The sequence below is a fragment of the Coturnix japonica genome, chromosome 12, assembly GCF_054131305.1.
Source record: "Coturnix japonica strain WE chromosome 12, WE-NBRP24, whole genome shotgun sequence".
In the NCBI taxonomy this organism is placed as follows: Eukaryota; Metazoa; Chordata; class Aves; order Galliformes; family Phasianidae; genus Coturnix; species Coturnix japonica.
Window position 1 is genome coordinate 7,017,033 of NC_140674.1, and position 26,617 is coordinate 7,043,649.

General features: G+C 38.0%; 1 protein-coding gene across 8 annotated transcripts in view; it reads left to right on the top strand.

The window, feature by feature from the left end:
* Positions 1 to 26,350, top strand: part of PXYLP1 (2-phosphoxylose phosphatase 1) — a 90,445-nt gene extending 64,095 nt beyond the window's left edge. For 7 of the 8 annotated variants that reach the window (XM_085513530.1, XM_015871248.2, XM_015871250.3 and 4 more), the window contains 4 exons: positions 13,581 to 13,742; positions 14,330 to 14,456; positions 22,738 to 22,877; positions 24,044 to 26,350. In XM_085513530.1, coding sequence (XP_085369656.1) covers positions 13,581 to 13,742; positions 14,330 to 14,456; positions 22,738 to 22,877; positions 24,044 to 24,975 — 1,361 coding nt within the window. In that variant the 3' untranslated portion in view covers positions 24,976 to 26,350. Of the gene's footprint in view, positions 1 to 8,896; positions 9,015 to 13,580; positions 13,743 to 14,329; positions 14,457 to 22,737; positions 22,878 to 24,043 lie in introns of those variants that run through there. The other variant, XM_085513528.1, reaches the window with a different exon arrangement.
* Positions 26,351 to 26,617: the final 267 nt, after the last annotated feature.

The window sequence follows — 26,617 nt, forward strand, 5'->3', positions numbered from 1 at the left end:
ATAGCTCTTGGATTCTGAGTTGGGGTGCCTTACTGGTAACTGCAGATGTGCTTTGGATCAGGATGGCTGGCTGTCTGTCTGAAAGCCAAAGATAATCTTCTGATGCATTACTTGTATATTGACCTAAACTGTGTTTTAACAGCTGTGACAAGTTTGTTTGTTTTTTTCTTTAATTCTGAAAAACACCTTATTTTGTTAGCAAAATAGTAAGGAGGGATAGTTTTGTTTCCATTTGCAGCTGTTAAATTCTTTAAATTTGGTTTGGTGATTTTTTTGTTTTGTTCTAGTAGGTTAAGTCTGTTTTATGTAAACCCTCGTATCTCCTCAGAGTATAGTCCCATCTGCAGGGTTTGGAGCCAAGCTCAGGCTTGGGATTTTCACAGTTACATATGTGAGTATTGTAGGGGCCCCTGTGTGGATGCAGTCCCCACAGCTGCTGCCTGTTCCACACTGTCTGGGAGAGGTGTTTTGTGCACATCTTTGGTCTCTGCTCACCCCTGGGCATACTGGGAAATACAGAAATTGCTATGTTTGATTCTGCTGCTCTCTGCTTCTCTCCCTGGTGAGCTTTTTTTGTTCTGGGCAGTGGAAAGCAATTCTCATCCCTGAAGGCATTTCCTTTTGCAGGTGCAGTTCATTCCCTTGCTGCATGCTGCCCTCCTTTGTACTTTTCTCCTCAGTGTTTAACAGGAATGATGTGATCAAAACAAAACTTGAATGTCTTAAGCTAAGAAGGTAATAACAGCTTCGTCATGCCACTTTGTTTTAGTATACAAACCCTTTGTTAATTTTTGCTGACCACTGTGATGTGAGGTCAGTTCTCTGAGAATTCACAATCAATTCAGAATGCATTAGCATTATCCTTTCTGCTTACTTTTACCAGAGCTTTTAGTATATCAATGTGTATTAATTGCAGATGGATTCTTCAAGTAGTAATTGCTCACTGCCCTTTGTTGGAGATTTTCCTTTTACATCTTTATTAGAGGAATATTCTGACTCAAATGGCATTTCCCTTGTTGTTTAGAGTGCAGACATGGAGCCTCAATGGACAAAACTTAATGTCATTGGCAGTAATGCAATCTGTTACATTCAGCCTTTCCACTTTTAAGAAAGCAAGCAACTTTTTAAACTGCAGAATTGACAACCAGCCTATTTTACTGAGTAGTGCTTAGAAACTGCATTAGTTCCCACTATGCTTCTGCAAACTGAATTAACAACTGTTTTTAGTTGTATTTTACCAGTATGCTAGTTTGCATTGAATGTATCAGTTTTGGCTAAACATAATGTTCTTTAGGTACTTGTTTGTGTTTCTTCTTACTCATCTTAATTTTTATCTTGCTACTTGTCCTCTAGGTATTTTGGCTCTCTCATTTGTGCTTTTGCTAGGCTTTCATTTTTGAAATGATGCAGTGGCTTATTCAATCAAAAGCATCTCATCATTTGACTGTGAAGATTTTAGAAAGCCGTGTAATCTCTGTCCTGAAGTTACTTTTCTGGCAATGTTTTAAAGCTTACTCATTGAGGGGAAAGCAGTGCTTACACATACTAAATGGCATTGTGGTTGGTTGTTAATAAGATGGGGTATTTAAAAGGCAGAGGCTTTTGTGGACTTCCTGCAGTGAAATATTAACTCCTGGAAAATGTAAGTGATCTACCTTTATGATTTTTGAGAGCTGGTTGGATTAAAAGAGATGGAAGACCTTGGTCTGTGGTGTTATTTGGGCTTACCAAGTGTGCACATTAATACTGGATGAAGACAAGAAATATGATTCGCTAGCTTCCTCTAAGTTCTGTAGGTTGCTTGGCAAGTAATGCCTCCTATTTATTTCCATGGAAACTACAACAAACATGGAGAGCACAACAACACTATATGATAGAGCAGGTTCATAATAGTCTTTGATGGTGGAGGTGTCTTATGGTTGCTGTTGCTATGGCTGAAACACACCACTCACTGCCACTCTGTGCTCAGCACATCCACAGTTTGGTCTCCAGATACATTCAGCAAGTGTTCATGAATGGCAATGGATGAGCTTTTTTTTCTGCATGGAGGAAATTGATTCCACACCTTTGCTTCATATGCACTTCCATGTCAGATGCCATTTTGTCAGACTACTCCTCTGCTGCCTTATGTCACACAGCAACAAAATATAATGGGATATTGATGAGAAGGTTAAGCCTCTACTGCAGCATCAGCCTCGACACCATGAGCCAATGTAAGAAAGTAGGAGGCATTATTTTTCGGAGCAGCCCTCATGGTTTACAGTAAGGGTCCTCAAGACATCTATAGTGCTGTTCCTGACACTGTAACTATATGGTTTGGTACAAGCTTCACTGGCAGTATTGTGTTAAATATGCTTTTCGGGGCTTGCTGCTGGCAGATCTGTGGCTGTTGTCTGGGCCTTTACAAGAACAAACAAGTGAGCTGGCTTGGATATGCAGTAGCATATGGTGTTGAGATCAGTTTCTTGATCAGATCAGTTTGTGGACAGAAAACAGTTGAGATTAGATGTGAAACAGAAAGGTGCTAATTTAATGCAGTGGTTAAAATATTGATTTGCATTTGTAAGGCTTTGTACCTTTGAAGGACTCTGATGTAGGGAAGTGCCAGATGTCCATGGATTGTGTTTGACATTAATGTATTAAACAGTTTGTATCCTCTGCAATGGCCATTGGCTGAACCCTATAGGCTTTCTGTTGTATTCTGACCCAGGTGTGAAGAGAAGGAGATAAATAACGCTGAGAACTGCCAGCCTTGTTGAGAGGTGACAAAGATGCTTTTACTTGTAAGCTGATGTACAGGACTTGTTGCAGCCGCTGACTTGCTGTTATGAAACCAAGAAAGCAATGCATGCAGAGATGTAGAGCGCAGGGCAAAGGCATGTCCTTTGATTTCTTAGTTCTTTTAAATCTGCTTTGTTTTTTTGTTTTCTGATTCGATATCTTGCTTTAATAAATATACTTTAATAGAAGTTATTTCAAGTTTCAGAAGCCATTGTGGGTATTTTGGGATGTCATTTAAGGAAGGTGCTAAAGAGAAGTGGCAGCCCAAGTACATTTGAAGCTCTGGATGACAGTGCTGCTATTGCTTCAGGTCTTCCAAAGGGAGGAAATGACATTTTATCTGGGGTGATAGAAAGCAATACTGCACACTTCCTCTCCATATCCGTTACAGAAGTGAAAGCTTAGTAGCAAGAGTTAGCGAGTCCCTGAAGGAATAAACAGGGGAGTTAGTGTGTAAGAATAGCAGAGGGACCCTGTCACAGTTCTAAAGCATTACCACTATTATTAATGCCAGGTAACAGAACAGGAGCAACCACTGAACTGTTGTGAACACTTCTGCATGGAGCTGTGTTCTTGTATTGTATTCAGCTGCTGTGATTGAAAAGAATGTTTAAGTCCTGGTTTTCAGTTTGTGTTCTTGAGGACAACATGTACTTCATTCCGCTATGCTGAGTACTTTGTGCATTAGCCTCTCTGTTCAGTTTGCATGCAAAATCTGCTCAGTATCCTTCATTCAGTCATGATTTAGTCAGTACTGCACAGCTTCCCTCTGTAGTATTTTTGAGATCCATAAAAAGTACAGGACAAAAAGAAATTAGTGTATTTCACTTAAAACAAAGGTCACCACCCACAGGCAAATTACGGCAACCGTGTCCAGTGTTTTATGTCCTGGAGCTACCTTTTCATTCTGACCTTTATTCTGAGACAATAATACAAAAATGGGAACAGCTGACAACATTCTCTCAATCTGAATACAGCTGATAAAAGCTGCTCTGAAAATCTGTTCCAGGATAATTCAACTAGATTAGTTTGTGTACCAGTTTCTGAATTCCGTAGGCAGAAGCAGGGCAGGGCTTTGAAATCCTATTGTGCTCATGAATCTTTTTTGGATGAGTAACAATGGCTGGATCAGCTGTATTTATAAAATAACACTTTCAGGCCATGAAACCTCCTTCGTCTTTGTTTACTTGTATCAGTAGTCTTCAGGACACTGATTTCACAGAGTCATCTCTCAGGCTGATGAAGCATGGCAACTGTGCAGATGTGTTGGTGGCAACAACTTCATTTGCAGCACTGTGTTTATGTAATACTTCCCTTGTGTGAATCCTAAATGAGCCTGTGGCAGGCTGGGGACACGCAGAACTCTTTAATTATAAGCAGCAGTGGGGCTTTTTAAAAGCTTGCCACTAAGTAACCTGGAGCATGGGAAATATCTGGTCAGAGTAAAGTACTTAAAGGGCAGGAAATCTGTCTAACTTGTCTAGCCTGGTAGGAACCTCCTCCCAGCCTGGAGGACTGGACCAGCAATGAGTTAACTAGTGAGAAGCTGTATGATCTCTGTGTGTATAGGTACACGCATATATGTTTAAAAAAGGAGTGCAAATATAATTGATGGTGATACAAATCTTTTCCATGTTAAAAACTTCAGTGTTTCAGTGTAGTAGGAAAATAAAATATACAGAGGAATTTTAACTTTGGTAGGAGAAATGGAAAATGACTGTTGTCTCTTGAATGTGAAAAGGCCAGAGCTTGCAGTCAGCACTGCTGTTTTATTGCTGTCAGGCTGAAAATCCTGGATGCTATTTAAGCAATGCCATATGCCCTCCTGAATTGTCAATGGAAAAACAAATGGGAGGTGGGGGACCCAAAACTCTAAGGCTCTTTTCAGAACCACATCTGGATTGAATAAATGCAAGCATCCATTGTATAATTGAATGTCTGTTTGAATTTGCTCTCAAAAAACATAATGGTAGGCCTACCATGTCGTGTTTCAAAGCAAGAATACTCATTCTTAGCATATTTATTTTTCTTGTGTAGGTCAGATAGGGACTCTATAGAAAACAAACAAACCAAGAAAAATCCACCAAAAAGACAGCAAAACATGCCATCTAATGCAGCTGGAAATAAGAAACTTCTCAAGAATACTGGAGTGAGTTCTTTAAAGCTGTCAGAGCTGCCGTACACGGCTGTGTGTGGATGTGTAGCTTTTGAACAGGAATACATGGCCAAAGCAAGCTGGCCTCTTGCACTGAGTCTAAAAGGGACAAGAACCTGAGTCAGTACCTGCCTCACTCTTGCTCTCTGGGCAGGAAGCTGATTTTGACGGTGTTCCTAAGATAGGAAAAAGCTTTAAGGAAACTTATAAATTTCGGTCCAGGAACAGTTTGGGCTGTTGCTCAGCTGAACAGGTCTGTGAAAAGCATCAAAGGAAAGCAGCCAATTTACTGTAGTTGTGAGTTGTCCATAGGGAAATTTGTGTCTCAGTGGAAAACTTCAGGGGTCTGACAACCAGACAGGCTGACAATTCACCTGAAGAATAAACTTGCAGTTACATTGCATACATGCTAATCAATATTGATTAGTGAAGTTAGATGCACTTAAAAGTTGTAGCTTCAACAATGTAATTACTGTTACAAGGGAGAGAGAAGAGACTGCGTTGTAAAGCTCGTGTATATGTGTAGATGTCCATTTTGTTCAACTGTATTTTTTTGTATTTTTCCCTTTAAAAATGCTTGCATTAAAACAAGTCAACCAAACCACTTAACAGCTCACACTTGTTCCTCCTTCAATCTGTTCTGACTTCTAGCAGGCCTGCCAAGGTGCCCCTGCAGCCCTTGTTAAATTTCCATTTCCTGTCAGTAAGCACATGACATACAGGGTGCTTCTGAAAACTGATTTTTCCTCCACTTTAAGAAGAGAAAGCAGTGTTTTTACTTAGTTGCACGATAACAAGTGGTTCTGGCTTATAGGGAGAAAATTGCTGCATATTACAGACAAGATACTGCAGAACAAAGCAAAAATAACCAAAGATTAAGGAACTATCTCAGTTCTTAAAATAAAGATAAACAAGGAAAAACCCAAAGTAGCTTTTTGTTAAATTTTATCCTTGCAGTAGATATGTCCATTTCAGCTTTTGGCAGGTAATATTCTTGAAGTTATATAGAATGTCAGAGAAAATGCGTCAGGGAAACCTAAATATATTTGTTGTATTTGTACTGGGGGCTGAAAAACAGTCAGTTCTATTCCTCTTCATTGCGTATGTTGGGTTTTTTTGTAACTTTTCTTCTGATTTCTTTGACCTTCTTCAAAAGATAGATGAAACATCCTTACATTTAGTATTTACTGGCAGCAAATGTGTCTTTAGTTAATGGTTTCTCACAGTCTGATGGTAACTTAATGTTGAAACCAAGTAATGGAGGTGCAGCAGTGTGGTTGCTCTGACAGGCAGCACAGAGCTGTGCAAGCTGCCATCTGGGTTTTTGCTGTTCTTGTGGTGTGGTACTTTGTGTTTTCTATGGGTCTCTACCCAAGTGGTGCTTTTGGATAATTAAAACTTAAGATGCAACGCTTCAGTTGAAGTTGTGGGAAACACACAGTCATGTACCTTAATTTGAATGTCCCTTTTCCTTTCTCAGACAAGTGCTGGTAGAACAGTATGTGACAGCTGTAAAAGCTGTGTCGTGCAACGTGTGTTAGTGGCTGATCTTCTCTTCCAGGCACTGCTCGGTGCTTTGGTTGTGAATGATCAGTTGAAGCAATGCTGAACTTTTCTCACTGGTTATAAAAAAACAAACAAACAATTCCATAACAAAATCTGTTTGTCCTACATATTGATTCAAATTTTCCATCAGTATTTTTTCCAGTTAGAAGAGAATGACTCGCTTATACACACCTCTCTGCTCCCAGCCCCACTGTGTTTAGTTTTGAAGTCTGAGCTCTCCAGGGCTGTGTGGAGGGAGCTGGGATTTTCAGCTGTGGTGTTCTGGTATCAGCATATGGTAGAAGGGCCGTTGCAGAAGTCTGTGTTTCTGCAGTATGAAGTGCATGTATTCAAAGTTGCTGCTCCAAAGGCTTTATTGGTTTTTTTTTGTTTTTTTTGTTTTTTTTTTTTTAGCACTTTTGATTGGAAGCACAGACTCAAAGAGTGTTTGTTCAGTAAGACCTAAATTCCTTCTGTTTGGTTGCTACACTTTCAAATGTTTGTCCTGAATCTTTTTGGCACCGTCTTCCTTTGAAGATGAAATGTAGGTTGTTGACAGTAAATAAAATGGTGCTGTAAGTCAGCAGACTCCATGAAAACTGCCAGAATTACTGTGATTTCTCTTAAAGAAGGAAGAACAGCAGAAAGTCAGAAGCTGACTGTATGTCAGGTAGGTGTATGTGAATGTGCACATCCCAGTCCAAAATTAACTCAGTGCCAATAGCACTGAATGCTTCAAATTTTTGGGGACTTGCAGAGATGAATCTGTGATCTGTTTGCTCCCATTTGATTCTTCTGTGTATACCACGAGGTTACAAATTACTGCCTGAATGTGTGATGAGGTTGATGAGTTTGTACTTTGGGTTATCTGCTTTCAGATTTTCACAGTCTTTTTAAGCCTGTTAAAAGTGAAGTGCTTACCTCTGCTGCCCAGCTGCTGTTGCAAAAAAGTTGTGCATATGGGGCATTGAGATCCATACTGTTGCTGGTGGAATTACTGTGGAAAAAACATCCTCCAAGGAATGTTCAAGGGTTCATTGCAGAAGAGCTTTTTGTTATTCCTGGGTTAGAATTTTAGACTCCCCACATCCCTGCTGTTCTTCTTTCTGCTGCCCACCTCCCCCATTGCTTCCTTCCCTTTTTTCCCTTCAGTAGCACGCAGAGCTGTTGGCAGCACTGTGGGAAGAAAGCCTTGAAGTTCAGAGCCTAAGCTGTAGTAGAAAGGGCAGCAATTGCATAGAGGGCTTTCTGCAGAGAAACATCTGTGCTTCTGGGGCCCTTTGTTCCACTTGTTCCTGAACAGGCAGAAGACTGTAGACATGGAGAAAATAGAAGGATTATTGCTAAAGGAACTAGACACTTGAAGAAAGAAGTAGGTTCAGATGTGTGTGGTTAAGGGACAGACAATGATGGGACTGTCACCTTTTCAGAGGTTCAGTGTAGACATATATAGTATTTTATGCTTCTGAGCTGTGTGTTCACAAATTTAGGAAGCTTTTAAAAGATCTTTATGCCTGTTTTTCTTAATGATATCTGATAGTTTAAGTGCTGTGGAGGTAATAAGCCTTTTGTTTGTGTGTTCACTCAGTATTCAGGTATATGGTATATTTGTGTTTGTGCCTCTTTATATTGTGGATAACAACATTGACTGTTAGTACAGTGTTCCATTAGAGGTGCAAATCTGTGTTTAACTGTACAGAAGAATAAAATGAGAAGGGTGGGTTGTGTCGCACAGTTGTGTTCATTCACACTTCACTGATGTTCCAACATGTCTGTAGTCACAAGCTGTAGAAGTGACCTTAGGGGTGCACTCCTCAGATGTGAGAGCAGGATGGTGGGAGTCAGCCCTGGGGTGACAGAATATCAGAGCTACTGCAGCGCTGCTCCCAGGCTGCCTCATTTCTAAACTGATGCTTTGTGCCTTCAGTCTTGTGTTACAAACCCCTCATTTAGCCTGTGTGTGTCTTATCTATTTTTCCAGCTTGGTTTTGTTGTTGTACATATTTTCCTCTTTTCCCCATCTAATTTGTTCTGAAGAATTCCTGACCAGTCTTTCCAACAATCTTTTCATATCTTCTTTTTATTTGTTGGGGGGTGGGGGTGGGTGCTGTGCCAGCTTGACATTCATCAGAACTCTAGAAGCTGGTGTTCTCTCTACCTTACAGCCTTCTTAGTGCCCTTTTAGGAGCAAAAAGGGGACGGGGAAGAAAAGTTCTAAGATGAATAAGTAACTTTTTGTGTTTGCTGACACATGTATTTACTTTTCCTTATCCCTTAGCATAAGGTTTACCTCCTTTGGTTGTTTTTGCATTTCTGCTGTGTGGCTTCATTTTCATGTGACTGTTTGAAATAGCCTGCTTGCATAGACCTGAAAGAACCTTCTGTCTTACGACAGATGAAAACTTCAGGTTCCCGGTTAGTTGCTTACTTGAAGCTAACATGGCTACTTGTGCTGCTTCTCAGAAGACAGGCTGGAGTTACAAAGGAAAACAGAAGTGGCGAATGGTTTTATTGCCTATCTTTCTGTATTTTGGTAAATATTGGAGTGGTTTTTTTTCTTTCTCATAGATAAGTTTCTTTTGGATGAACAGTGGTGATACCTTTTTGTTTCTTCATGGAAGAAACTAGGACTGCAGGAGGGAGAGAAGCTGGTAATGAATTTAATTTGGCGTTTCTTCTACATGAACTGCGCTCTGTGTTTGGTTCTCTGCTGTATTAAATTCTGTCAAATTGAGGTCAGCTTGCTAGTCCTCGTTCATGTCAGACAGGCTTCCTGCTTGGAAGGGTGAACAAAATAGCTGATTTGATAAACTCAGTGTTTTTCCAGGACTGATTGCTATGTAGAAATTATGATCATTATGCTGAAATTACCTTTGAGTGATTCTCTTTCTTACTTAGAGACAACTTTTCTAATTGATCTTATTTTGGTGTATTTTCTAGCATGCAGGAATTGATGTGTATGTGTGTGTGCAAATCAGACAGATGAGCTACTTACTCTTTGAAGAAGTTGTGCTTACAGTTTCTGTGTTGTATTAGAGGAGACACCACTGGTTTGGTTCATAAAGATATTTCTTAGTCAAACTTTTATCTTAAGTTAAAATTGTTTTCAGGTTCTGTAGGGTAACTTGCTTGTTTTGAAATAAATTACTCAACATTTTCTCCTTAATTAAACTGTCCATTCTTAATGTATCAAGAGAGTGAAAAAAAACAATTTATATGAAAGCTTGATAGCTCCACTGACCTTGTACTTGTTCCCTCTTATTTTTGACTTTGACAAAGAAAATTGTATTTGAATTTGGTGTTGTAAAAATTCCTGAAGGAGTGAGTGTACAACAGTGGTTGGCTGTTCTACCACAGGAGCAGTGTGTGTCTGTCTCTCACAGGACTGCATTTTGTCCTATCAAGTTTTACTTCTGTCTGATACCAGTCTATGTGTTTAGTTTATTGCGTGTTTTGCACAGTTTTAATTTGGCACCACCGGAGCTGTGTTACAGTTGCTTCCATCTTAGTGTTTCTGCAAGTCTTTTACTTTCTCTTAGATACAGCTTTATCAAAATGAATATTTCCAACTATTTATTTAAGGTCATCAGGCTTTGTTAATAAATATCTTTCAAATCAATTTCATTAACTGCTGGGGGTGTGGGAGAAGCACATACATCAAAATCATGTGTTTAATCTGTTTTACATTATATTCCTGTTGTTGTGAAAACATGGGTTTGGGAAGGTACAGCAGTAGTATGATTATATTTGTGCTGTCAGACTTCTGCTTTGAGGAAGTGCATGTTGAACCAATGGAACAAGTCATATAAAATAGTGCTAAGCTATAAAAAGCCATATGAAAATAGTATAATACAATTCTGATCGTGTAATGATTTACATCTGGAAGAACAGAGCTTGGAACAAGATAATGTTTAATTCCATACGAGTAGTGTTTTTTCTTACTCTGAGCTGTGTCAGTCCAGTATTACTTGTAGATGTGTTGTTACATATGGACCAGAAACCCCCTCTTGGGAGACAGAGGTGGGATTATTGCAGCAGAGAAGTACTGGGATACAGGGAGACCATCCGATCTTCAGAGAGCTTTGAGCAGCTGCTCCACGTGATGCAATTGCTACCAGAAGGAAAGCACAAACTAAGCTTCTGTTGCAGCAGGAGGAACAGTCTTTCTGGGTGGGCTCCTTGGTTCACAATAGTAAAGCTGAGCAAATGGAAAACATCTTTCCAACTGAAATTCATCTGTCTACAGCCTAGTTTTTCCTGCCTTCTGAAATAATTTACATATATATACTCATGTTTTTTTTTACGTTTCCAGTGGATTGGATAAACTGATGTGCAGATATTATGTGTTTTTTTGTTTGTTTGTTGTTGTTGTTGCAGTTTAATATGGTTAAATAGAAAACCCAGGTATCTGTGTAGATGGTTTTGTTGATTTCTTCTGATATGTGTTATTCCACGTGTATTGAAAGTAAATACTGTATGTAATGGCAGTGCTTGTATAGGCATCTAGAACTTTTTGATCTTCTTGATTATGAAACCTATAAACAATTTGAGTCATTTAAGACAATTATCTTCAGAAATGAAGGTAATATGGTTGTGCCACAGCTGGATTCAGGTTTAGAAGCTTGAGTTCCCTCCCTCTTTGATGTACTTGGAAGAGGACAAGCTGGTAGCAGTTCAGTCTGGAAACTCTTTCCTTTCTTTCTCCCTGGTGTAATCCAAGCTTATTCACTGAACTATGAGGGTAATGCTTACCAGCTTTTATGAAGTAATCAATAATTGTTGTTAGCAGCAGCATTTAGGACTTAGGGCAGTTTTTATAAACTTCTTGTTAACTATGTCAACTATTGTTATTCCTAATCTGTGATTCAGTTTCTGGTCCACAAGTATTATTTTGCACCCATAATTGCTGTGGTTCTTCCTTCATAGAGTCTTCATAAAACTTCAGAACTTCATAGAGTCCCTTTAGAGTGTGTTGTCAGTAGGTTTTGTAATCTAAATATATTGTCATATTCTGGTAGGTGCAATTTTTGCTTTTAATTTGATCTCTAATATTTTGAGTAGTGTCTTTTCTGCAAGATTAAGTGCTTCCTGTTCTTAAATTTGTCCGGTAGTGTTAAAGTACCTTAGACTAGGTAGATGAGAAGTGAGATGTTGCTATCTGTGAATCAAATATTTGATCTCATGATTGCTATGTAGTTGGTCTTGCTGGGAAGATATGCATCTGTGTCATGGCTAAGTAGCATTAATGCAAAGATGTGGTCTGTTCTGTTATTTGTGTTTGCCTCAGGTCAAAAGTTAAGTTCCTTATTCTGCTTTTGAATCTCCCAACCAAATGTTAGCACAAGAGTCCTGAGCTCTTGCTATCAGTGTATGGTTTTTCCCTATCATCCAAAACACTCATGAGTTAAAGCTGAGTTATAATAATTCCATGAGTACTAAAGCCAGCTCTACATTTTTGGGATAGAGAAAATTGTTAACACAAAGCTGAAAGTTCTTGCTCCTAGTGTTTGACCAATATAACATAACTACTGTAATTTCCCATTTATACTCTTCAGGCCACCTACTGTAATGCTGTTTATTTGCAGAGTGCAGCAGCTGCTGTAACACTTTCTTGGGTTTGGGATTTGTATTCCAAACACAAATTTGCTGCAAGTACCCTTTAAAACACAGTTGTCCACCTCTAACCAATACCGCCAAGGCTTTGGGTTACTAATAGTTTATTTCATCAGTGGTTTGCAACATCTTCCATTAACATACAACAGTCCTGACATGGAAGGAGCTAATTAGTTTATTTTTATTTTTTTAAGATAAAATTAAAATAGAATGTTGGAATTGCAGCTGAGCTCTGCAGCCTAAATGGCCAAAGTCAAAATTACAGTTTAATGTTCTCACCAAGACCAGTCCTGTGGGCAGTCATGCAAAATGTGAAACAGCTAAAAGAAAGGATTGAAGTCAGTGTGCACTGTGGATATTAGCTTTGACAACAGTGCTGGCAAGGCCATGGAAAATGCTTGAATTCTGGTTTTGATGTGCAAGGAGGAATTACAATAAAATATTTAAAGTAGCAATTTGTAGGGTAAGAATGAAGAATGCCGTGCTGCATTAACAACTATGTGCTCTTAGAATTTGTGTATGTTTCACTGTTTTCTTTGCGTATACAGCTCTATATTGTAGAATAAATTCACCCTTAAAATTAGGTCTGAAAGGCAAGGAGCTCTGAATTTTTTTCTTGTCTATTCTTCTCCCTTCCCATTTTCCCCTTCCCCACAAAGATAAATAGTAGCAAAAATACTAACAGCTTTCCTCCTTGTTTTCACTTCTAAACCTGATCTTCTTCAAATGCTAGAAAAATCTGGGGAGGGAGTAGGGGGAAGAGCATTTGTTATTACAAATGTAGTCTTGAGAGGCTTGTAAATTCACTAGTGCTTTCACATCAGAGCAACCCAAAAAGGCTTTGTCAGTAAAACTCTGGCCTGAAATACAAATTTTATAGAGGCATGCTTCTACATGTCTGAAGTGCATGAACTGCATTTCTTTCTAATTACCTTTTTTGTTATAATGATCTCAGTTGTATTTTGTGTATATTGTCTTTAAATGTCAGATTATTTAAGGCTGGCGAGGTAGCCAAGTAAGGGGGAAGAATTTGTAAGGGAAATGGTGAACAGTCTAGTTCCTTCAAATTCAGTCAGAGAATCTCCATTTCTTTGTTTACCAAATGGTTTGTAGTGTCACCATAACTGTGCCATCTTTTGCATGGTGTCCTTCAGCATAAGTTTTCAAGCGAAAGTGATGAGGGACAGTTGGGCCTGTAATGGATCTTTTCTTTCTGGTTCATGCTCTTGGTGCTTCTTGGGAGAGTGACAGGAAAAGCCAGCTTCAGGAATGCAAAAAGCAAAGTTGTTCTTCATTGAGATGGATTCCTGTGGTGTTGGCCAAATGAAGTTGCTAAATTCTGGACTTGTCTTCTGGACTATGGAAAAATGTGAAAAGTTCACAACAAAAATCAGCTTTCACTTTATTATTATTATTTTTAAAGGCTTAGTTAGGCATGTCATTAAATTCTCCTAAAGGTATACTGTGCACGTTTTGTGTCTTTCAGTGCATTTAATCCCAGTGAACCCCATCAAGGAAGATGGGTTGAATCCTAAGAGCCGAAAGAGAATAATGCCTGATTTGCTGACAGAACCTCCTGCAATAGATCCTGTTTACGAAGCTCGTGTTTACTGCAATATTCCTACCATTGCTGAACGTAGCATGGAAGGTAAGCTTCGTGCTTGCAAATGGTGATTTAATGGCAGTGATGACTTTGTGCATTGTTGGTGTTCTTCATTGCTTGGAGCAAGGTATAGCAAATGTCAGCCAGTTGCTGAGTATTGTTAAACTGCTCAAAATGCACTGCTCTTCTCTTGCATTTTCTCTGATTTCTTGCCTTTTGGAAGTGGATCTGTTGTCGCTCAGTGTTCAACTGGAACTCTTTAATTAAAGAGTGTGAGTCTTTAAAGATAACTAATATTTTTACTGTTTATTACAAGTGAGCTAGAAGAAACATGTACCTTGTAGTGGCTGCAGCATTTAGTTTGAGTTAACCCCCTCATGTATGTATCCCATTAACAAATATGAAATTGCAAGCTAATATATCAATAAACTCCTAATTAAGCTTGCTGCGTGATGCTCATTACAATAGAGGTCAGGAATAGGTGTTATGAAAGTGGGGTTACGTTACTGTGTTGACAGAGAATGGTGCTTAAACAATATCATTTGTGGCTGCTGAACTTTGGATGTACTTTTTCCATCACAATTTTTTTGTTAATATTCACTTTTTTTTACATTTTCTTTTTTTCATTATAGGCTATGCACCCCATTATTTTAAGCTAGTGTCAGTTCAAGTGTTGATTCGACATGGAGATAGATATCCATTATATGCCATTCCCAAAACAAAAAGACCTGACATTGACTGTACGTTGCTGCCTAACAGGTAAATTTTTTTTTGCTTTTACCATTGCTACATGCATGTTTTGCTTTATAATTATTTTGTTCCTCTCCAGGAAACAATTTTTGCAGCTTAAAGTGTGGTGTGGCTCCTGATGTTGTCTTATGATGCATTGAAGGAGATGGGAGGAAAAAAAGCTGTGACTGGTGTACAGTATAGCCTATGAAACAGAATAAATTTGTTATGTTTCTATTAAAAAGAAAATAAGAAAGAAAAAGAAAAGCAAAAACTATTTAATTATTTAGTTAGCTTTCTTTAGGTAAACTTCTGGATTTATTCAAAATGTCGGTGCAGTGTTTGAGAATCACTTCTCTTTCAGTTAACCGTGTATCCTGTGTGTAAGCACAAATATGTCACTACTGCAGGAAAAGTGAAATGATATAATTTATCAGAGATTCCCCTTAAGTTAATGGTCTGCCTCAAACTTCTCGGGGTGGGGGAGGGGGAGTGATATACATTTAATTATTAAAACTCAAGCTAAAGGAAGTACACTGTTTGCTATTTGGAAGCTACACATATAATGTAGTTACCACTCATTGTTGAAAACTGGCAGATGTTTGTGTCTGTCATTTAAATGTGTGGTGATTTCAGTGACCTGGGAGTTGCATCTGCTTTGTGTACATGTATGCATTACAGAGGGAAAGGGCTTAATAGGCTTCCTGATCTACCAGTGTACAAAGTGGTGCTGATATCCCATAAATACTTGTTGTTTTTTTTTTTTCTCCCAGAATAGTGTTGCAGTCTCTTTCTGTAAAGAAATAATGTTCTTGCTTTTCTGGTGTAGAATTATTCAGGAGTGCCTTCACTCTGTCATACTGAAAATATAATGACATGCAGAAAATGCATTTCTCAGTATCAGATAAACCAAATGTGTGCTTCTTGTTTTGATGGTTTCATGAGCCATGTTCCTTAGAATTTTAGTAGCTTGCTGTGATCAGGAGTATTTATGATATTTATCTTTATAAAGATAAAAGAAATTGCCTTTGTGATCCATGTCCTGAAATTAGCAAGACTTGCAGTGTTGTCTTCATTGCAGCTTGTGTTCTAATGTTATTCTGGGACAAGTAATTGAAACATAACTGTATCTTTGTCGAAACTACAGTTATGACACCGGATGACCCTATAAAACTTTGAAAGCATGAGCAGTTTTAGCCCATCAGTGTATGTAGGTGGAAGTATTAGAAAAATTAAGTCTTTTGAAGATCTGGGCTTGTTTTAAGAAATAAAAGAAAGTTGATAGGCTTTGTTTGCTCTTAATCATATACGATATTCCTCACATGTATGTGAAAAAGGATACTTTCATTTAAAAGAGTAAAATGTGATGGAAAAACAGATGAAAGAAATCTGCTTTTTTGTAGGGAACACAGCACTTGAATTTAGAAGTCAAAAAGCTTCTAATTTCACTATGTTTAGATTGTATGTCTGTATTCTTTTCTTAGCTGTTAGATGCATGTATCAAAATAAGAAACTGAGAAAAGCCAAATATTCAATATTTGAAATGCATTTCTTTTGCAGTGCCCATAATGAACACAAACCTAAATATCTTACTGAACTGTACTGTAAAACTGATGATGTTCCATTGGATGGGACGTTTTACACGGTACAATTAAAATAAAAAATCTTTCATCTACTTTCATGTTGATTTCTTCTCCATTCATACTGCAGCTGAAGTGTTTGTTCTGTTAAGAAATGGCATTCCCTGATCTTCTCTAATATCTTTCAAGGGAAGTTTGAATTATCTGAGAGCTACCCAAGCCTAGCAGTGTTCCGCACCCACTGCAAGCTAACTAGTTGTTTTATGTTTGGTATGCAAAATAGACTGAAGACAAGATGGCAAACCATAGAGTTGTGTGGCCAATTAATTTTTTCGACAAGATGAAAAGGAATGTTTTGCTGTTAGCTGTGATAACATTTTTAATGACCACCCTTTGAGATTATTTTCAGAACAATATACCAAGTAAAGGAGTGTGATACAGATCCCTGCTGGAATCCTTACAGATCTGATACTCTGAGCTTACTCAATGTATCACGTTAAAAAGTGAGAAATCCCTGTTGCAAAGATGTTAAATGCAAGTGACAGTATTGGGTGAGTTGCTGTATTTCTCCATATTACAGTGCCTTGGTTTCATATTTGTAGAAGAACCTTTATAGCTATTTCTACAGTTTCAGGCAAAGAACAACGTGAAGAATGTGAAACCAGGATAACTAAACATAAAAAGCAAGGAGGTAGTGCATCTTTTGACACTGACAGCAGAGTGACCAAGTCATGTATTTAAGAGGGCATAATGTCAGGATGTGAGGCCAGTAGTGTAGATTCCCCTGGCTGTTACCAATTTATGAAGCATTAGAACATCAGTTTACAAATGATATATCCACCACCGTTCACTACCACATGAATGAAGATCTACGATAACTGGTTTCTTGTGTACAAAGTTTATGGATCTTCTGGCTGACTTTGAAAGGGCAGCAGATTAAAGGAGCTGGCTCTGTACCATTGTGACCTGATGTGTTACAGCTGACATTTCTGAATAAAGCTAGAATTGTTAACACTTCTATCATTGTTTTGAATGGAATATTTATTATTTTAACATCAGGAATCTATTTGCTGCGTTTGGTTTTCAGGCTTATATTCCTTTATGATGTAAATTTGGTACTTGATTGCAAACGTACCTATTTAGAGAGTATTAGAAGGTCTATAATTGCTACCTTTGAACTGAAGGTTTCTTTATGCTGTGTAATTAAGTTGGGATGCATGATTATAGGTCTGGCTTGTTTAAGCTTTCTGAACATTAGTTTCAGATAGGTATGCTGCTCATACCCAGTCTGTTCTTTATTTGACTTGGCATTCAGCTGATGGAATTCATTAATTAAGCAGATTATGCTACAGCCTCTTGGACTTCTAATAGATATGCAGAATAGCCTCAAAGTTGTGCTTTGGTTTTCTGAGTTATGGATTGTGACATCTAACTGTGGAGTAAATGTAAGCAAATGGATTAAATGCCTTGGAGATTTCTTCCATCCAAGGCTTAAAGTAATAGTATTATTTTTATTGTTCTAGATGCAAATTTCCAAGGGGAACTGAATAATTTGTATACTTTTGTCCCCAGTGAAATTAATTGAATGGTGTTAGTGAAAATCTGTTCATTGTAGTGTTTGCTTTTTGGGAGAATAAATAAACTACATACTTCCCTTTGTGCCTTAGACATCAAATGTCAAAAGCAACATGGATGCAATATATAGTCTTTGAATTTTTATCTGAGAGGGAGAAGAAATGCTTTTCATGACAGTATTTGGAAGTCCTTTCAAGCATTTTCTTAGTTAATAGCACTCCTGCTTAACTGGCAGATATTTCTAGGCACTCTTAGAGCTGCTGGTGTTAATCATAAAAAAAGCTTTGCAACAAGTATCCAAATTTAATGTTTGATATGAAGAATTTTAGGTTTGGTTGCCAGAAAAATGAAAAAGTGTGCTAGAGTCAAGTAGTATATTGTGAGCTGAAGGAAGGGTGTGGATTTCCCTTGTAGTGAGGTTACAGCATAAGTCAGACCACAGTTAGGTGAAGAAAGATCTGAGTCTCTTCTGGCTTCACTGGAGACTCAGAAGAGAAGTTGGCTGGGTCAATGGAGAGTTTAAGAATGTACAGACTGCAAGACTTCTATGAATAAATATACTCTCACCTAACACTTATTTTGACGACTTGAACATCACGGGAAAATCTTGTTGGGAACAATAAATAATTTACCTTTGGTGTGGTTAGGGGACAGTATCTGATGTGATAAGATTGCAAAAAGATCTTCCTTTATCTGAAGCTTGGCATGTGCCTGGCTTGGCTGCATTTGTTTAGCCAGTGATGCACTGAGGATTCTGCAGCTCCTTGTTAGGAGGTCCTCTTGGCTCCTGCGAATTCAGCATTTGCTAACAGAAGTCTCATTGCATATTTAAATGGGGTTTGAGGGGGAATCGATCTCAGTCATATTCATGTCTACTTCCATGGGTTCTTTGAGGCATATAGATGTGCAGAACTCCAGAGTGCTCTGCTGTGAGAGGGCAGCACAGTGCATAACAGAGGTAAGAAGAATAAAAACTTCACCTCTTCTCGGTTCTGCTAAGCATCTGTACCTGCTAACAAGTAGTTTTCTGTTTGATTAACAATTGAGTTTTAACTTTTAAATAAACGGATGCTTATTAATTGGTCTCAAGAATTAGTTGTTTTTTTTTTTTTTCAATTTCTACTGTATTAGTAATCCTCCAATAGCTTTGGTAGGAAAGAGTGTTAAACTAAACAGGGGAGGGAAATCTTTCACAAATAGACAATACAAACAAATGGCAGTATTTTTCTTAGTGGTCCTGAGACAAATAGCCATGAGAAACATGGACTGTTTTTTTCTTCCTTGGTGAATTAACTGTCCAGTCTGGCAGGGATGATGGAATATTAGACATTTGTCTTCATGCTGTAACTTAAATTTTAAAATATTTATTAAGCAAAGTTACTGAGCTCAGAGAGCTAGTTTTCTACCAGAAGAGGCTTCCATGCACTCAGTGTGAGCTCCACTTTATCTAGGAGTGGAAAGCCTCACTGTCTCCCATTGCAGTTCCTAAATAACGACAACAAAGTCTTGAAAGGGGCCAGGTTGGCAAAAATGTCCTATTTGAAAGTTTCTCTGCTGCTATACAAGAAATGAGGCTTAGCTGTATAGTATGTGTGAGCCTGAAGTTGAGCTGCATGAGTTCAGTTTTCATACCTCTGAGTTTATATAAAGATATAATATTTCTATTTTCATGTGTTTCTGAGACAATGCTGTGCCATTATGGCAATCACATAAAATCTCTTAGCAGACTTCAAGGTGTCAATGTGCACATGCTCACTGTGATACTCCATGGTTTAATGGTGTAGTGGTTTGCTGTAGCTACGTCAATGGGAGGACAGTTGGACTAGATGATCTTGTAGGTCCTTTCCAACCTTGTGATTCTATGATTCTGTTTCTGACTTTGTTGTGCTAAGTCAGCTTCTCAGCAGAAAAAGAAATTTTTTCTGCTTTGGTATCTAAACCTCAAAAAGAAAAAGAAATTTCATATTGAGAGATGTCAGCTCTGTTGCTGGCAGAAATAAACATAAACTTCAAATAGTTGTGCAATATGATTTTCTTTCTATGCGCACTTGTAGCAGTGATGCTGGAGTATGACGTCTGTTTAAAGCTTGTTAAGACCTTCACGGAATATTTAAATATTGAAGGAGCAATTTAAATGTTAGTCCATGTTAATGCATGAAAACTGCACTATTAAATCTGGGACCTATTATTCCAGTGTTTATTTGAAAATAACAAGAAGGTATGTTGGGTGTAGTATACAAGCAAAAAGAAACAATGTTTTTGTTACAGGTTAAAAAAAATGTATTTTGCAACAATAAATAATTAGTATGCAATTTAATAGTTTGGAAAAATAGAAAAGAATTGTTCAAAATGAGAAAAAAGCTATTGCTAGTGATGGTAAATAATACGCCGTTCCCTGTTCTAACCAATTTGAATTATTTATTATGTTAATACATTCCTAAATGCAATACTTCCCTGCCATAACGTCCAGCAAATTACACTAGATGTCTTTTTATTCCACTTTTATTTTCTGCTGACTTCAATGGAAATGCAATTTTAAGGATATTTTGGTCTTCTCAACTATACAAATGAGTAATTTTCTTTGCTTTCAGCTCCAGCAGTCCCAGCAGTCTTAGCTGTGTTGCCTAGATACTCCATCTCCTGCGGCATCTGTAAATTGGCCAATTCTACAGGAGGATTCATATTCTAAATAAGAGAAATCTTGGGGTGGGGAAGGGAATCATTTGTTAGCTACTAGCTGGAGTAGTGCTGTAAAGCAAACAACCATATAAAACCCACCAACCAAAAAGTTACTTTACATCACAGCAAAATTTGTTTACTTGGTTGCATGGGGTTAATTGGGAGAACTGCTGGTATATTCACAACCGTGTTGCATGTGTAGAATTACATTAGGTGCGGAGGTGTGTTATAACCAGACATGTCTGTCCCCTTTAGGCAGAATGACTTGTCTGTTGTCTGATCCCCTCCCCTTGAGTAACGTTTAACAAGTAGTGAGCTCGTGTTTTATGTTCAAAATACATCTACCAGTCATGTTCCATTGTGTGCTTTTTCAAGGAGATGCTTAACTTGTGCTTACTTGAAAATAAATACATCTGAAGTTAAGTAACTTACATATACATACATAGATGAAAAGATAAATGAGTATACCTAAAAATGCACCTAATCAAGTGAGCATTGACTGTTTCACTGGTACAGGTTTGGTTCCAACAGAATGCAGCAAAAGGAACAGAATAGTTATGCAGTTCCTTTTTTTTTCAGCTTTGTGATACATGTGTTTGCGGGATTTGCTAATGAAGTAAATAAGATTTACAGGAAATTGTGGCAGACATTTTGTTCGTGTTTAGAGCTTTTTGACGTGCAAAGTGTAGAAAATGAGTAGTTCAGCCTGCTACATCTGTAATAAGGCTTAAAAAGCTATTTGCTAATGAGTTTTGGTTAATTTTCTCAGTTTTTCCATTTAGCACTATGGGGCAGTGAAAACAGCAAAATGTGCAACAAATTGTTTTGGAGCTCACATCTGGAGCTGGGCTCAGCTCTATAGTGCGCAGCCTTGCAACAGAAAATCTCAACTGATTTAAAAAGGAAGAGAACCTTTTTATGTCCCGCTGCTTCTCCAATGTTAATTGTTGAGATATTAAGATGATAACATAAAGAAGCAGTCATGGGTTTAATATATAAGTTGACTGCAGCTTTATAAAGTGATACAATAGTGTAATTTCAAAGACCTACTTTTATATTGGTTAAAGGGCTGTTCCATATGAGATCTCCTGTACATACATGCTGTGAGCATAGCTTTGCAGTAAGTGCTTTCTCATTTAAGAGAGTTTATCTTTTGCCTCTATGTAAGCATGAAAATGTTTGTCCTGGTAAATTTTGATTCTGGGCTCTTATTGATATGTTAGCAGTTCTGTTGCTCCCTCTTGTGGTTTTTGTCCGTAATTAAGGAAGCTTGTCTAGATCTGAGGGTTTTGTACCAAAACAGTGTATTATTCTAGCAAAGTTTGAACTCTTACAATAAATATTAAGCTCAGACTTCTGTAGGAGTTCTCTGAAATTTAACTTCTTCAGTTTTGTTCTTAAATAGTTTTATTGTGAGGAGCATCCACAAAATAGACTGCTTAGGCTGGAAGTCCCATTAGAATGACAGCTGTCTGGGGCAGAAATGGGTTGCTGAATGGTTTCTGATTTAGTTCTGCACAAAAATAAAGAGGTGACTGTGTATTGTTGCTTGTGTGGATAAAAACACACACATTTCATGGAGGTGAAAAATAAAATGATGTTTAAAAGGTAGCCTTGAAGTGCAGTTCATGTAGTGGTGCCTGGGGACTTAAGCCACAGGTTTTCAAATTATTTATCACATTAAGTGTTGATGTTTAAAATTGGAAATAGTACTTATGTAAAGTTCTGTTGTGGAAGTTTGGTCAGTTTTTTATTGTTTGTTTTAACACTTTAAATCTCTTTCAGTTGCATAGTTTTGGGTCTTTTTTTAGTAGGTATTATTTTCAGCACATCCATACAATAGTGAAATGAGTCTAAGCCTTCACTGACTTGAATTCTGTTTCACTGAGTTAACCTCAACTTTTTTGCTTTTATCTTTTTTCCATTTGTATTCTTTCTTTGCATCATGGAGATATTTACAGTCAGTTGTTATTACTTACAAAGTGCAGTTTGCTTGACACCTCCATGGTGTCTGGCAATGTTGGGTTCTTTCATCCTGAGTTATAGCACAACACCCTTAGTGCCCTTGGCAGCATTGTTAAAGTGCAGTAGGGCTGTAGAATTTAAAGAGATTTTTTTTCTTTTCTGAAAGGATTTAATTTAAAAAATAGAAAATCACAAAAGCATCATTAAGAAACAAGAACAACAACAAACAACAACAACAACAAAAAAAAACACAACTAAAAAACACACACCCTTGGAAATGACTTTATTAGAGATATCATAGTTTTAACATGCCAAGACATCAGTCTCCTATTGCTCTTTGGTATTAAATAAGTAGGATTTCTTTTGTGTATCTGCAGACATCTTGAGTAAGAACAGATGTCAGTGGGAAGTAACGTCACCATGAGATTTTTGAGCTGACAGAATATTTGATTTTCTTGAGCTGTTTTTCTGTATACTTTGGGAAGTTTTCACATTTTGTTTTGCCTCTCTAGGAAACCTTCTCATCCTCAGCTGGAAGCTTTCATTAAGCACATGTCCAAAGGGTCTGCAGCCCAAATGGATGGTACCCTAAGCAGCCTGCCTCGTTACCCTAGTCATTCTCTTTGTGAAATGGGAGAGCTTACCCAGACCGGTAAGTTTCCATAGCAGCTTTACATTTTCCTCTGCTCTGTTAACACAATCTGCTTTGAAAACATAGGTTCTGTTTTTCCTAATAACCACTTTTCTTTGGGAAAATCATAATGTTGGTCATAGGTTGGTTTTGCTAGGATAGGAGTCAAGTATTAAACTCTCTGCCACAACATAGTATCAGTCCAAGAAACTGAGCACTTTTCTATAGACTGCCTGCGCTCTGTTAGAGGTTAGTCACCCTCGGGCATCTCTTTCAACTTTAAGTTAAAACAATTTTAATTGATGTTACTCCAAATAATAAAATTGTTTTGTCACCCTTGTGAAAAATGACACTGTGGAAAATTACAGTCCTTCAAAGGGAGGTTTGGTACTCTCTTATTGGTTATTTTGTGATTCAGAAAGGCCTCAGAACTGAAGAGCAATAAGTTAGTTGCCAGTTTTCACCTGTAAAAGAACTGCTGAGTCTACTTCAAGAAGATTCAGATGTAACAAATTTGTTTATATTATCAAAGTAGAACATCTTTGAAATATCTGATTCTTTTACAGTTTTTCTAGTGAATTTGTGGCTTATATATACCAGAAGAGCAGGGGAATTGGAAAGGAACTTAAAGCGCTCCAATCAGCGATATGAGTATATAGAAGAAAGAATTTGGAGAGTATTTAGAGTATTGTGGTGTGGGGACATTGGGGAGTATGAGAAAGATATTTGGGGAGAGCATGCTTGGAAAGTATTAGATGTTTGGAGAGGGAAGGTGCAGGCAATGTGGGATTGAAGTGGTAATCAGAGGACTGTCATCAAACAGTAGGAAATGATGAGGGGAACTAAAGGTAAGCTGTAAGTTTTTCACTCACAGGGTGGTGATGCACTGGAGGCATTCAAGGCCAGGCTGGATGTGGTGCTGAGCAGTCTGGTCTGGTGGTTGGCTACCCTGCACATAGCAGGGGGTTTAGACTGGATGATCTTTGAGGTCCTTTTCAAGCCAGGCCATTCTATGATTCTAGTATTCAAAAATTGGTGAGGCTCAATTTTGAAGTTTGTAGTTTTTAACAGACCTTTTAAACAGTAAGACTGCTAGCTGTATTTTATTTATTTTCCTCCAAACTAAAGAGATTATAATCATGTGTTGTACGTCCTTAAGAAATTAAAAAGCAAAAAATCTCTTTCAGGTGTTGTGCAGCACTTGCGAAATGGACAACTATTGCGAGAAATTTATATAAACAAACATAAACTGCTTCTGAATGACTGGACGGCAAAACAGCTCTACTTGGAGACAACAGGAAAGAGCCGAACCCTGCAGAGTGCGCTGGCGCTGCTTTACACCTTTTTGCCTGATTTTGACTGGAAAAAAATTAACATGAGGCATCAGTGGAGCACCATTTTTTGTTCTGGAAGCTGCGACTGTCCTATGCGGAACCACTACCTAGAAGAGGAACAGCGCAGGCAGTACAGCTTACGGGTGAAGAACAATGATTTGGAGAGAATATATGTGGATATGGCAAAGATTGTTGGCATTCCTACCAGGCAACTGAGAGCTTCTAACCCAATAGATTCTCTTTTGTGCTATTTTTGCCACAATGTCAGTTTCCCCTGTACCAAAACTGGGTGCATTGGTATGGAACACTTTAAAGTAATCAAAAGACATCAGTTGGAGGATGAGAGAGAAAGACAGGAAAAGAAACTATATTTCCTGTACGCACTGTTGGCTACTCACCCTCTCCTTAACCAGACTGTTAATCGGCTCCAGCGAATTGCAGAAGGCAAGAAAGAAGAAATATTTGTTCTTCACTCTGCACACGATGTCACGTTGTCACCTGTTCTTAGTGCCTTGGGCATTACAGAGGCCAGATTTCCACGGTTTGCTGCCAGATTAGTTTTAGAGCTGTGGCAGGATGGGAAGAGACCCAAAGAACACTTTATCCGCATCCTGTATAATGGTGCTGATGTCACATTCCAGACCTCATTTTGCAAGGATTATTATAAACGTTCCAGCAAGCCAATGTGCCCGCTAGAAAAATTTGTTAGCTTTGTTAAGAGGGATATGTTCTTAGTTTTTAACAGCACTAGTTATTATGATGCATGTCGTAGAAGACCACTGTAGGAAAGGGAAGTGAAACTGTTAACTTCTTTAACTGTAGGTGAAAGTCTGTATTCTGGTTGAGGCGCATTTCAGTTCTGTTGTTTCTTGACAAATGATATTGCTTGGAACATTCTTCAGTTTCATTTTCATTCAAACTGTAGATGGTCTCCAGTAGAAGAACAGATACTGAGGAAGTGTTTTGTCTGTGTTAACTGTCATGAACTGAAAAACCACACAAGCTACTGTAATGTTAGACTTTGCTTGATAGAGTGAGAGAGCACAGATTTCATTTCCCTATATTCCAGAGCAATACTTCCACACCTCGAGTTTAAAAACAAAGCATTCTTTTTTCACCATCATCTTGTAATCATGTAAGCAGCTGTATCAGGGTATTTATAAAAAGCCAGACATCTGCTTCTAGGATATTCTGGATGCTCCCTACTCAGAAAGCATTTTAATATTTAGGAACAGGACTTTAAAGCAAAGTGCTTGACTATAACTGAGCATGTACAAATGAGTGTGTGCCTTTCTGACCTCACAGACCTACAGATGCTTACTTACATTGCCTGTGCCAGAGAAGGGTGTACTGGAAAATGTGTACAAAACTGTTCTCTGACTGCACTTTTAGCACTTTGAACAATACAGACACAATCTATGATTATGTAATGGTCTTGTTATATTAAAATAGATAATGAACACTAAATATTACCACTAAATCTGAATGGGAAATTAGGTTTATAAATCAGTTTTACAGTGAGGTGTTGGGCTTTTTCCCATTGTGAACATGCTCAAGCAAAAAAAATCAGTGTTTTTGGAATTTGATATAATGGCTGCTTGAGACAGCTTGACTAAACACTAGGAATTTTATAGTTGATTTTAGTATTTTTATGGGCTCAGAAGCTCTTATTTTGTATGATCAGACTTGTGTAGCTACTGCACTGTGTAAATTTGTGACACAGTAGATCTTTCATACTTCAGTTTGTAAAGAGCTGTGAAAGGCTGACTTTCAGACATTTTCCCCCTTGATCAGGGTATACAGACTTAAGAATAAACTGTCTTTTATGGGTAACTTGAGCAATGTGTGGGTATGAGAACTTGTATTCAAACTGTTTTCATCTCTTTAGGAATAGTAAATTGAGCGATAGTTTTTTCTAGAAGCTATAGATGTTCCGTAATTTTGGAGGGATGGGTTTTTTACACGTCTAGAAATAAGTCTGTGACTCGTGACTCAGTGGTGCTGGTTTATTAAAAAAAACAACAAAACAACAACAAACACACACCAAAAAACCCTGCCTAACTGAGCATAGGTTCTCTAACTCTTGATATTCCACTTGCTGTTTTCAGTGCTTCATTCAAACGTATTTCTTTAAATAAAAATGTAGGGACTCTTTGTGAATTTGTGTGTTACATTTATTTTGACTTTCTTAGCTGTTAGCAGTAACAAGCCTAAGTGTTTTTTGTTAAGGCTTTAATAACTATTGCATTGGCTCACCTCATGTATTCCTGTTCCAGATTTGAGAGGAAGCAGGTAAACACTTCATCAATATCAAATTAAAGCGTGTAACTGCTGGAGGAGTTTTCTTTCAGCCCAAGGGATCCACTCTGTGTCTTCATGAGCTGTTTGATGCCCGACAGGACCTCTGCTGGTTCCAACTTCTGCTTT